Genomic DNA, 14,158 nt, shown 5'->3' with positions numbered 1-14,158 from the left:
CAGGATGTCTGCATCAAAGCTTGTACTGTTATACTGCATCTGTATTGTTGAAAGGATACAGTATAATATAGTAGCCTGAAGGGGATCTCTCTGCTTGGCATGCTTACCATAAATTCATAATGAGTGGAGTGAAGCAGACAATATGTGCATTCATGCAACTACCACTGCTCTCCGCCTGGCTCCACCAGCTGTGGGTGCAGAAAGCCTTTAGGAGGTAGTTCTCAAAAAAAAAAAATCTTGTTGCCTCGGCTATGAGTCTTTTTCAAAAGCTTTCTCACTGAAAGTCATAGATGTGGACATAGATTACATGAAATTATTAGTGCTTATAAATGCCCTTTGTTTACATGTTGGAGTACACTATGTGCCATCGCTGCACTCCACTAGATGGAACTGTTACACAGTTTTACAACCACTCCAGATATCTTGCAGGGTTCATTACTTTGTCTTGTATTAGCTATGTAGAGACATCCAACACATGACAAAATCAAAGCAAAATCACCACCACGTTTATTGACTGCAAACAAAGTAAAGACTTGTATGTTTTCTCACCAGATTTCTTCATTGCTTAATTTACAAACTGACATTTTAGTTAAAAATGGGCTCAATCATTGATGCTGGCGTGCAAAAGGCAATTTAAAAGGTTATACTGTTGTAGATGTAACAACTTATTGAAATAAATCAATACCAACAATACTAGGAAAATCAAAAATGATCAAAATCACATTTTTTAAAAAACTGTATAAGGAGAAAGATGTCTAGGCACAGAAAGGACATCATGAACGAGTCATTTAATTCAAGATGAATTGACCTTTTATCTGCCCTTTGTATCTTTTAACAAAAACTTGGGCTATATATAGCATTCCCGTCTGGGCATATTAGTGCTGCTCATTTGGCTGCATGTTATATTGTCGACATGTTAACTTATTTCAGTGATGCTTTCAGAGTGACTTATTTTACAATAAAGTTAATTATGCACCACGATATCACAGTGCAGGATGAGATACTTGCTTGCATGAACAGAGATGCGCTGCAACAAGCTGCAGCTTTTTGATCAGCAGCTGAGAGGAGCGCGTGCGTCAAGTCGCACACAGACAGCCAGCGCGCGACAGGAAGTGCAGCTGATTTTTCTTGCAAAACAAAGCATATATATTTCAGTGTTTATCATTAAAAATGCCGGTGCGCGCAGACCTAAAGCAAAGAATAGCGTCAAAATGATCTGCAGTATAGTTAAATCATTTCTTTCATATTTGATATGTTACTATGGCAACGATAAAGCAATGACGTCCCTAATAAGGTTTAAATTGTGGCACTTTTAGTTGGGAAGTCGTGTGCTTTATTGCGGCTGACTTGACAGCGAGTCGCTCTTCTTGACCAGTGACTGTGATCAGATAAAAGGTTGAAGCGGACACATTCCTCTGCTGTTCACTACTGAAGACACATTTTGGGTGATGGATTGTTCAGAGGAGATGCAGCCTGTGTCCGAGCAGCCCAGCGCTCAAATGACGCTAAAGAAGGGAATGTCCATTTTTATTGATGTAAGTACAAAAAAATGTTGTTTTTTTTTACTTATTTTAATGCTATAATGGAGTTATTCGCACTCTTTTTGATTGAGGGCATATTGTATATGTTAATAATCCATAGCCTGTAGCCCATGAAACCATAAAAACAAGGAAAAAAGATTAGAAAAATCTGTTCAGTCAAGTTTCAGTGATTTTATCTGCTGGAGGTTGTACATCACCTGAATTAATAGAGGGTTCCCTGCAGAAGGCGTTAATTTGACAGGACTGACCTTTAATTTATCTGCTCTGTATATATTTGTGAAAAGATTTAAAATATATATCAGTGCTTCAAACCAAATACCAAGTTAATGAATGTTAGAAGTCTACTTGGTTTGATGAAAGTCAACCAAACATACATGATATTTATAACCTTTTCAGTCTAAAAAGGTAGCAACATATTTATCTATGTTTCTTGAAATAGCCACTTATGAGACCAGGATTCCCACAACTTGCGGCTTTTCGTCAGATGATGAGGATTTAAATATTAATATCACATGTTATATACATAGGTGAACATATATCAGTACAGCTAATGATCTTCCTCAAATGCTCCTCTCTCCTGTTTCATGATGCTTCATCCTGCCTCACTATAACATCTAATTATATTCCCCACATTCCTATGCTCTACTCCCTTGTGATATCTTAACCATAAACCTGTTGGCTGCCTTCGGTGTCTGAGGGAGACAGGGGATGGGTGCACACATGAGAGCGGAGAGTTATTAAAGGTGGGGGAGCTGGATCCTACACATCAAATGTCTCATTGATGTCGAACAGGTGCTCTCTCGTCAGGCGCTGACTGACAGGGAATTCAACTATTGCTTGTCTGCAGAGGCGAGTGTTGCTTCTGTTGTTGTTTGACATCTCCTCTATTAGCTGCAGCCTCAGTCTGTGTGTCATTAAAACAGAGTCATTTCCTCCTGGAACATGTTAGATGTGCTGTCTTTCTTTTACTGATGCTGCACTCCAACTTTATTACCATATATTACAGGCAAAAGGACCATCAGACTTCTTTTCTGGGTGACATTCGTATGTTTAATTCATTGAAATATCAATTAGTATGAACTGCGGTATGAGATGAGATTAAACTCAGTCATTGGTCCTGTTACAAAACACTGATGAAGTGACCAATCCTATCAATTTAAAGTGATTTTCAATACTATAATAATTTGCACTGGGGTTACTCTGAATGTCATACATCAGTTAATAAGGAAGAGAAGTAGACCTAGAGGAAACTAACAATTATTTTCATTATCATTTAATCTGCTGATTATTGTTTTGAGAGATTGAATAATTGTTTAGGTTATAAAACATCAGAAAACTGAAAAATCCTGTTCACATCACATTACTTTAAAGTTCAAGGTGACATCATAAATTGTCTTGTCCTGACCAAAGATATAAGACAATAAAAAATCCTCACATTTGAGAAGCCGACACTATCAGATGTTCATCATTTTTTGCTTAATTGAATCTCAAAATAGTTTCCTTCTAATTTCCTCTCCATAAATTAATCGATTAATCACTGCAGCTCTAGATAAAAGAAAACTGGGCTTCTTCAATATGTGATGGAAACAATCAACCTCTGTGGTCGTTTAATTATGAGGATGTGTCAAATGGAAAAGTGACAACTGATTGTTTTAACTTAATATTTATTTATTTATTGTGTATTTATTTGTTGACCTGGGTACCCAGCTGTTATCCCTTGCAGAGAGAAATAGAGTTGTGTATTGAATTGAAGTGATTGTAGAGATTAGAGATGAGTAACAGACAGACAGGAGCAGGATAGTTATACAGTTATGGGGCAGCAAAATAAGAGACAAAGACAGATTAGGAGGAAAATTTGAAAGAATTATGTAAAGCAGAACACAGGATAGAGCCAAGAGCTGGAGGAAGGTGGGCGGATTTTTTTTCTATTTGTATTTTTACCCCTTTGTAGCCAAGAGCTGAAGTCCTCCTTGCAGGGAAAATCTGATTGGTTGACTGATGGAAGGATTTTGTTCCCCTGGTTTTGGTTTCAAAAATTTAGATTCTGCACACGTTGGGTTGTGCATTCAGATATCACCTTGTTATGATGTGTAAATACACTCAAAGTCTGTTCAGATTCTTCTTCACATGTACAGAGAAGAGAAAGTGGGCAATGCTATTTTGAGGTTGGTGGTTCGACCCTTTTAAAGCTGACGTGGTCATTGCCACATGCCTTTCATCTCCTCTGGACTCTGGGACGGCGCTATCAATAATTTAATGACACACTGCTTTTGAGAGTGTGATCGATGATCCACACACACACACACACACACACACACACGTGTTTTAACTTTGATGGTGTAAAACCCTTTTTTATGACATCCCTCCTTTTCCCTTTTTTTATTGCAGATTTTGCGGAGAGCTGATAAAAACGGTAAATATCTTTCAGACTCACACACAAACACACTTTTCTGTCTTTGGCGGCAGCTCAGCCCTTCTGTCCTCATGTGTGAAAACAGATGTACTTTCTCAATGAAATTCTGATCATGACTCGGTGCTGATACTCTTTCAGTTTCCATGGAAACAGGAAACTGACCATGCAGGTCGATGTCAGAGCATTAATGAAGAAAAAACATCAAAGATTTTAAACCAGTTAGACACTTTCATTATGCAAGTCGACACTTAACGGCTTTAGAGGTGTATGATCGGAGGCTCAGAGCAAATAGGATTATTAGGAAGGATACAAGACGCCTCTATGGATCACTTAACAACAACACACACCGCTCAAGCACATTTGTTTTCACACAAACATCAAATGCATTGTGATGAAGATTTTATATGAAGAAAACTGGAATTCCAAATTTGAATTGGTTTCCTCTTTTCATTTTAATCAGAAATGTGCTGATTTTGGTTTGAGATGAGACCGGCTCTCATTTGTGTGACTCAACACTGACAGCATCTTTTTTGTGACGAGCTAATGTGTGAAATATAACACAGACACACACACACAGTCCAAATACATTTCCGGTGTGACACGCAATGCTCAAACCTGACAGATATGAAGTGTTTTCAGATAAGAAACACACAGGAATCAGGCATCATCTGATGTTTTAACAGACCTGACACTAAAAATGACTTCCTCTAGAAACAGCTGCCCTTTTGCAAAATATATTTTGAACATGCTCAATATAAATGACCAAAAATAGCTAATCAGAATTCATTACTCCCATGGCATGACATGCTTCATTATTTATTTAATGTCCGTCCCACGCTGCGAATGATTTGACTTCTTGTCGTACAGCATGATAAGAAGTCATCCCACATGTTTGTTTTTAGTGTTTTAGTGCAAACAGCAGCACTTATACGTCAAAGTCTGTTCCAAGATTATTTCTGAACCAAACAGTGAGTCACCGTGTGCTTGATTTATGTGCATGTGCGTTTGCCTTTGTACATCCTGCAAAACAGGCTCACAGCATCTGTAGTGACATGACAGCCAAAATCCAAGCAGGTCAGCAGTGAATATTTAAAGATCAACCGCCTCATGTCACACAAATTGAAACCACTGCAGCCAGAGCTGTGAGGAAAAAAAAAAAAACGTGGTTGATTTTCTTCATTTTGCTGAAGTTGAGCCAGTTTGGGGCTCCTCGTTTTTAAAATCTGTTTAGTTTCACCTCATGAATAATTCATAGAGCTTGGGCCTTTTTATTCTGTTCATAATTTCAGAGCCTTAGAGCATACAAATGACTGATTGTTTGAAACTGCAATCAAGTAGGTCTAATGGAAGAAATGGTAATGATCCTGTACATTCACAGTGTTGTTTATACTGATAAAAAAAGGAAAAATGTTACAATGTGGAGTTTTTTTGTTACGTTTTGTTTCCTAAATGGAAGGGAACTAAATCTACACACTTAATACCTCTTTTTTGCTGATTTGAGTCCTTGTTTTTTATGCCCTTCTTACCTGCAGATGTATTCTTTTGTCATTTCGAATCATAAAGCTCGTTTGACCAAAACAAGTCCTTGATTTATACATAGGATGTTGCAATCCTGACTGAGCTGTCTTGACACAGCGTTGACAAGCTACATTTGTGCTCTGTCCCCCAGATGATGGGAAGCTGTCCTTTGATGAGTTCAAAGCCTACTTCTCTGACGGAGTCTTGACAGCTGAGGAATTGAAGGAGCTTTTCCACACTATTGATACCCACAACACAGAGTAAGTTTTATTATTATTATTATTATACATTGTTTTATTACATGCTGGACAGAATTGAGATATGTTTGACAGATAGAAGATGATGAATTGGATACAAACTCAATCTGTTTTGGACTAAATTGAACAGTATGCTATTACATTCTGTGCTCTGTGTGCTACTGTATGTGCCATGAAAAGGATCCTGACATGTTTTTTAAACAAAGCTGGACACATTCAGCCAACCGTAAAGCTTTATAAGAAATCCTGTTGGGTGTGTTTATTATTGTATTGTGCAGAATATAATATGAAACATCCAAAAGACAGTGTCTCTTGTCATACGGCATGAAATATTTATAGGATTTGGGCCACCCTGGTAAGAATCTTCTATGTATTCATAAGCTCAGTATTGTTTAAGTGGTGACAAGCAAACCAAGATGTGAAGAAAAGCACTCCAGGCAGCGAGCTTGTGTGTTCTCTCTCTCTGCAGGACACAGGAGACTCATGTCAAACCAATCTCTCTGCTCGCCTGTCTCACATTCTTATTTCTTACATCTGAAGATTAAAGACAGGTGTGACGTGTGTACAGTATTGTATTATTGCAGTACAATATTACTCCTAAACTATTGTCATTATTGCTACTTCTGGGTCCTCAAACACATCACCAGATTTGCTACCCTTTAAGCTACTACAATAGCAACTTACTAAGAATTAACATGAGAGACATCCCCTGGCAACCACTACATAGCAACACACATAGAAACTCTGCAAAACACCATAGCAACCAGCAGACAACCACTTGATACTACTATAGCAACCAACAACCACCCATTAAGATTCTAACAACTGCATATCAACCACACAGAAATGTATGCATGCCAGCACATTAAAAGACAACATATTTAAAGTTTTATCTCATAATTACAAATACATGCCAATGCTGTCGTAGTGGAAGGACCTCAGAAATCCTTTCTTTTTCATGCAAAGTGAGGCAAGACAGGGAAAGCTTATATGTATGACACATTTCATATACAAAGACAATTCAATGTGCTCAATATAATGCATTAAAACAAATAGAAAACACAGCACGAAAACATTAAAACAATAAATTCAAGCAGCAGACATTTGTTTCATGTCGTTCCCCATCTCTCTTTCTCTTTGTTTCCTACTGTTGCTGTCTTGTAAAGGCTTAAAATAACCCCAAACATATATCAAAAAACGTAGATTGAAAAGATAGAAACAATCTTAAAAGAAAATAAAAACATAAAATTAAGAAATTAATACTAAATTGGCAAAGACGTAAGTGCAAGGTGAATAATGATGTGTGCTTACAGTTCAGACAAAGGCAATGGAAAATATAAATGTTGTTTTTGCATGTTTTTGTTATTTACTGGGTATTTTATTGATTGTATTAGTCGGTTATATAAGTCCTACTTATTTATGGCATTTGTCATGGTGTTATATCCCGTTGTTCTGATCCACAGGTTCAAAAAGGGTCTAAAATCACAGTATCAATGCTTCTGTTCAATATGTCTTGAATACAAGGTTTTATAAATCAGAGGATCGACTGGGTCCAGCCGCACTCCCGCAGTTTAAGAGTGCTTATTGAACGGCATTGACTGCACCCCTTGTTCAGCTTTGTAGGCAATTTGTAAGACTCTCTTTGATACTTGTGGTTCCCAGTACAGCAGCAGAATCCTCCTAACAACCACGGAGGAGGCAGGAAAGGGATCACAGGCTGGCAGAAATGAGCTGAGGTGATGCTGAAATGATTGAAACTAAAATAATACCCTGATATCCTGGAGGAACACTTGTTGGCGAATTATTTTGCAGGTAAATAGAAGGTTATCCGCACCCTCATGGATAGCTGTTGTCACAGTTCGATAAACTTCAAGTGAATAACAGCAGAGGAAAGTCTACAGTCATGCAAGCTGCTCTGTCAGGCTTAAGTTAGCAAGATTACTTGCTATTTTTTAATATTTTTCTTACTGTCAACAAATCTCATGTGCAGAGCCAAACCAAAGAAGTAAACAAAAAAGTATTTTGTGTATCCAAAGCCTGATATATCGTATTCCTTTGTGCCCAAAACTACTAAAAACACATCAATGAGCCACACTGCTGCACTTTCACATCACAGAAAGAAAAAAACACCTTTAAAAGTTTAATGTGATTTGCATGTATCCTTTGAACAAACTCCACTGGGAACTTTGATATTATGATGTTAGTATGATCTTACAGTATCCTAATTGTGAGGAAAACTCCAAAAGCTGTTAATCTGCAGCATTACCCAACAAACAGCAGGACAGCAGTGACATTTAGTGAGGTCAAAGTTTGGTTAAGCATTAGCTGTGATAAATGTCACAGATTATACTTTGTTTTCATTTGAGAATATTACAAGTTACACGCTAGACTGCATTCATCTAGTCCTCATACACAACTAAAATGAAAAATAATACATTTAAAATGGGTAAAAAACAATGAATAAATGAGCTAATTTACACTGTGGTCCTTGATCTTTTGAAGGATGAGGCAGCAAAATGACAGATGATCTCCAGGTCAGATAAGACAGAGTCGCAAAACAAGCAAACAATTAAAGCAAATTTTACTTGTATGATTGACTATTTAAGAACAATTTCTTTATATAACAGTTTTTTCAACTGTCTTAGTCTTTTAAGACAAATATTATGAGAAAGAACTGTTTCCAAAGAACGGGTGCTGTTTATGCATTTTGAAACTACAAAATTTACACAATGCACATTTACAGATTTTACTACACATTCACAAATCTAGGTACACTTGCAAATCTGAATACACATTTGTAGATTCCTGTACACATTCACAATGCGCAGTTTCACAAATCTGCATACATGCAAATAATTCTGCTACAATAATACAAAAACCATTTCTGAACGAAAAGGCTGCGCTTCCTCTAGTTTTTGCAGAGATTCTCTACTGTTTGAAAAGACAATGTCCTCAAATGAAAATGGCTCCTTTCTTTATGGTTTAAGAAATATATTATGGTGTGCCTCAAGGGTCGATTGTGGGTTCTTTTATGTTTTCTCTGATATGATGAAGGAGTCATGGTGTTTCACTTCAAACAGAGTTTCGGGGATGATTGAATGCTCAAAGGGAGGAAGATGAGACACTCAAACAATCTCTGTGATGATTATGAACAACATAATGTTTATCATGTTTATCCGTGATACCATTAGTATACTCATCATGAATGTATCATAATTTAATTATGTCAGCCATTTATAATGATGTATTTCATACATATCAAGAGCAAAATTAGATGCAAAAACAAATGTATATGAATGCATCTGATCTAAACACATCATCATCACCCTGCTAAATGATGGAGCTTCACTGGATGATAAACCACCATGAAGCACACTTCTGGGTCCCTATAAGACGACCACAGAGGGATGCAGATGGTAAAGTTGTTAAGAAGTAATTTGGAAGTCTTAAATCGAATCCTGTATTGATTAAAGAATGAGTCATCAAGCTGTAAGGTGTGTCTGACAGGCTGGCTGAACCACTCAGTCTGATGTCGAACACTGACAGTTAATATATGATACTTCTTACATGTGAGGAATCAAGAAACGTGCATAATTAGTGGCATTAATCATATTTCTGTTTGGTCAGTAAAAGTATAGCATACATTTAGATTCTGCTAATGTAGAACATCTGCTTTCTGTCCTGATTACCATCCATCATGTTTTGTGTACTGTTTACAATATTATTCAGTGCTTCACTTGTGTGTAGTCCATTAGTACATAATGTACCTTAAAATGTCAAAACAGCCAAGTTTTGAGCCACACAAGTAAGAGCTTTTCAGTTTGTTACCCAGTTTAATGTCTAACCTCTGATTTACCTCCTCTGCTCTCAATCGTCCTCTGTGGCTCTAAGTGTTTTCTCCTGTTTGGACTGATTGATTGCTGCGGCACTTTTCCCTTGTGAATGACAGCTACAGTTTGTGTGGAATAGAGTTAAAATCCAGTGTAATTCCCCAGCGTCCTTCACTATAACAAGGATGAAAATGTTTCCTTTGTGTGACTTGAAGCTTGGTGTACAGGGGATATAATGTGTCCACTTGTGTCCCCTCTTAACCTTTACTTTTTATCTTTTATTCTTCTTTTCTGTCTCTCTCTGTTTTTGTGTCTTTTACACACACACACACACGTACAATCAGACCTCCCTAAAACACATTCATATATGGACATTCATCAAATTTCCTCCAGGCTTTCTGCTGATGAATTCACTCACTAACCTGCTGGTCTCTCATGCAGCACCTTGGGGAAAAAACAACTAAATTATTCAATTATTCATAACATACTTTGCTTGTTCCCAGTTGTCATCACACAATGATTCACCAAATTATAGTCAGTCAAGGGAGAGTTTTTGTAGGGATAAAACCTGCTGTAACCTTGGAAACTTCTGTTTTTGAGGAATTCTTGATTGTACTGCTCTGATTTATTTTAAATATATCTCTCTCTTTTTTTGTTTTGCAGCAACGTGGACACTGATGAACTCTGTGGTAAGTTATTTATGAGAGTAACGTAAAGCTGGTGCTGGTATTCTACTAGCTTAACAAGAGACTCAAATGCTATTTGACATTTCCCAGCACAAGTAAAGAACCATGTAGACGTTGTCACATCCTCTCTGACCCAAACGCTTGGAGGCTATGTCACTGAAGTGTCACACTAACGCTGTTTCAAACACCTGCAGCCTTGTCGTAGTTGCTTAACTCACCAAACATTTCTTTCTTTCTTTTTTGGTCTTTCTCCCGTGAAGAGTATTTCTCCCAGCACCTCGGTGAATATGAGAATGTTCTGGCTGCCTTAGAAGACCTGAATATGTCCATACTGAAGGCGATGGACAAAACAAAGAAGGTAAGATAAAAATGAAAACGTCATTTGGAAGATAAACCTGCTTTTCTTAACAGGACATACAAGGGGTCCGCACAAAGCGAGTATCTGTAGTCATATATTCAAGGTTGTAGATGAAGGCTGCTTCATTTTCCCTAACTTCAGCTCGTCAGTTTCCTTTACTGTCAAGTCAAACAGGTTTACAGGCTTCATGAGTTAAAAATAACACCTGTGATGAAAAGTTATTCAGGATGAACCTCACCAAGTGTCTGAATATCTAATCTCTATCTACACCTTCATGTTTGTAGAGCCTGTTTGTTTACATTTTAGTTAATCTCCATCATTGAAAGTCATGCCGCTTTAGCTACTAGCTGTTCCTGTTTGCACTGTACAGACAAATATCACCTGGATTACGTTGATACTGAAGGAAAAGTCTGAATCTGATGAAGAAAGGTCACTATATACATTTCTGAATAGATTTCTCAACATTTATCTTTCTTGGGATCTTGACACCCATGTAAAGAAGGATGTATGATGTCTGTGTGTTTTGATTTGAGTTATGTCTCTGAAAAAAACATTTGTGGCAAATTGTGCCAAATCAAGAGATGTGAAAAAAATCTGTTTAAATTTGAATGCTGTTTGTATCTATTATTTTTGACAAAAACAGAACAAAGCGACTAAAGGAAAACAGTCATCATAGGTAAAGTAAAATGCTTAACATCATGTAAAAGACAGGAAATGGAAAGAAAATGTGATACATTACAGTATCAAAGCCTGTAGGTCTTTTATGTCCATGATTGTCTTTTAAAGTCATAGAGGTCCTCATGATCCATGACCTTGACTCACGCAAAGCTATTATACTGTTAAGGAAGGTAAGATTTTCCACTCAGTTATAACCTAAAATTCTGTCAGCTCTGCCACAGAAATATATAAAACAAAGTTCTCCAAACAAAATAAATACATAGAAAAGAATCACTTAAGATTCAAATAAAATATCCAGTTTTTCCCTGAATGGTGTGTTCTTATTTGTTTACATCCCTGTGACACACTCACACACCCACCTACTCCTCCACACGCTATGCATCAAACTGACATCTCATGCCGTACATGTAACGGTAATAATAGGAAATGTTTGATTTACTCACAGTAGGGCCTGAGCTTCTAGCTGCAAATCTCTCCCAGCATGCTCCTCTGCTGTCCAGCCGGCTTCGTCAGATCTCCCATTAGTCAGATTTCCATTACAGAGCCAAAAAGAACGAACCAGGCTTATTCATACTACTAATTATCCCCCAGAACAAAACATGTTATGAATTCTTTTTGGAATTGTAGCCAATATTGATGGGGAATTAAATGGGCTGTGGTTGTTTTAACAAACAAATATTGCTTTTGATCATACATTGGAAAAAGCTTTATATCCTCTTGATCTTACTGTAGAGCTGCAGCTATGGCAAAGTATCCTTCACATTATCAGATGGAGGAGAAATAGAAGGATGAGAATGGTGAGGGAGGGCAAGTTGAACAGACAGATGAAGGTAAATCAGAGATGATAGAAGAAAAGAGAAAGGACAAATAATGAAGAAAGATGGGAAGAGGACGTGAGGATTAGATGTGGCTTATTAAATCTGCAGGAAGAACCTCATTTTCTTTCCACCACTCTCTCTTTTTTGTCTGTGTCCTATCTCATCTGGCACATACTGTATGACACATGTTGTGAAGCTTAAATTGCCCCTCAGATCTGCACTGAAGCACACACGACTCTTTGTGACTCCTTCAGAAGCAGAGTGTGGGAGTCAAACCGTTCATTTGTCAGCAGCAGTTTTTATTAGTACAGGATGAGGTAACACATAATGACATCCAACTTCAACACCTTTAAACTACAGTGACAAAGATACGTATATATTTTAGTTACTGTGTGGACGTGTTGGGTAACACGTATGTGAGCAACATAAAGCCTTTGTTTATATTACAGAAAAGAGCAGAATGATTCATAAGGTGGATTTAAAAAAAACACAACAACAACTTAAAGATTTAGTTGAGTTACAGACATTATTAGTTATGTTCAGGACAAAAAGCAGAATATACCCAGAAAATTTACAGAAGTTGTTTGTTTTTAGTTCAGAGGACGAGGACCATAGAAGGAAATATCATTTTAAGCATCAGCATGTGCTGACTACTTTATAGCAGATGTGTATTTCAGTTGTTGGCATCAAACTGTGGTATTCTCTACAGAATGATTTAAAGGATTGTATAAATATCTTTCAATTCAAGGACATGTATAAAGAAAGAATAATTAGAATATATAAAGTTGTCAGGTAATGGGTTTCTATTGTTGATGGTGAACTATTGTGTATGGCTTTTGATTCTTTTTTTCTTGTGTTATTGTATGTATTGGTTGTTCAGTAAACATAATTGACAGACCATCTATTTCTATTGTTTATTTATGTCTTGAGTAAGGGGCAGGCAAAATGAGATTTTCTTCTCCCTGCTGCTTTTCGGTCATAGAATATGTAAATTGAGTTGTGTTTTGATCGTGAATTGTTTTTTATTTCTTTTCTGGATCTGTGCATTACCATGAGAGGAACAAATAATGAATGAAAGATAGATGGCAACTGCAGATAACGATTTAGCCAGTGTTTGGACACCAATAGTCTACAGCCATGATAGCAGATCTGAGGCTGTACAGGAGACTCTCGATGGACAACTACGACCTGTAAGGAGATGATCATGTGACCAACGCAGATAGCCGAGCAAACATTTTTTCCAACAAGCTAATCTGAGGTTTGTTGTGTTTTTTCTGCACTGGCATATAACTGCGTCCTCTTTAATATCTGATATTTCTCTGAACAGACATTCTGATCAGAGTTGGTGGAAGTCTTTTGCTGCACGACAGATCCACACATTAAAGAATTACAACTTCTGTTGATAAAACTATGAGGTTGGAAAATAATACTGAGGGGATCTTGTCACGGTGCAGGCCCATGCCTTCAAGAGAGTAACACATTGGCTCTTAGCAAGCAGGTTGACCCTATTGCTGAGTGGTCAGCACAGTTGTTCATGGTCTGGGAGACTGGGGTTTGAGACCTGGTGTGGGAGCCGTCCTTTGCTACAGATCTGTAAATGTCATTTTTAAAATCTGATCTCATTTGACGTCATGTTTGCATGAATATTCACTATGAATATGTCTGGCATAAGTGTTTAGTTTGTTTCTCATCATTTAAACATTTGTAAAACTTTTGCATTGTTCCAATCACCATTTATCCAAACTAAATAGACATGAAAGAATAAAGAAATATAACAGGTTGGTCTTTTTATCTTTGCTGTAGAGAGTTTTATTCATTTTCCACAGATAGTTGTGTTTTGTTCTTCTTCACTGTTTACCTCATGTCACAGTACAGCTAGACAAGCTAGCACAGCTACAGAAAACTAGCCTATTAAACTCCGTCAGTCATGCAATTCCCTCCTTGCAGGCCGTAGTTGTCTGTTAATGGTCTCCCAAGGCTGTACACATAACAGTGCATTGAGCTAATCGCTAATGTCAGCATGCTAACATGCTCGCAGTGACAATGCTAACGTGCTGAT

General features: G+C 37.3%; 1 protein-coding gene across 2 annotated transcripts in view; it reads left to right on the top strand.

The window, feature by feature from the left end:
• The first annotated feature begins 1,297 nt into the window (after positions 1–1,297).
• necab1 (N-terminal EF-hand calcium binding protein 1) overlaps positions 1,298–14,158 on the top strand; it is a 35,431-nt gene continuing 22,570 nt past the window's right edge. Inside the window, exons 1-5 of one of the 2 annotated variants that reach the window (XM_044334782.1) lie at positions 1,298–1,535; positions 3,930–3,954; positions 5,624–5,732; positions 10,223–10,248; positions 10,506–10,603. In XM_044334782.1, the coding sequence (XP_044190717.1) occupies positions 1,449–1,535; positions 3,930–3,954; positions 5,624–5,732; positions 10,223–10,248; positions 10,506–10,603 (345 nt within the window). In that variant the 5' untranslated portion in view covers positions 1,298–1,448. The remainder of the gene's footprint in view (positions 1,536–3,929; positions 3,955–5,623; positions 5,733–10,222; positions 10,249–10,505; positions 10,604–14,158) is intronic. The other variant, XM_044334781.1, reaches the window with a different exon arrangement.

The sequence above is a fragment of the Thunnus albacares genome, chromosome 19 (genome assembly GCF_914725855.1).
Source record: "Thunnus albacares chromosome 19, fThuAlb1.1, whole genome shotgun sequence".
In the NCBI taxonomy this organism is placed as follows: Eukaryota; Metazoa; Chordata; class Actinopteri; order Scombriformes; family Scombridae; genus Thunnus; species Thunnus albacares.
Note: the sequence above shows the minus strand (reverse complement) of the source record. Positions and strands in the feature narration are given on the sequence as shown.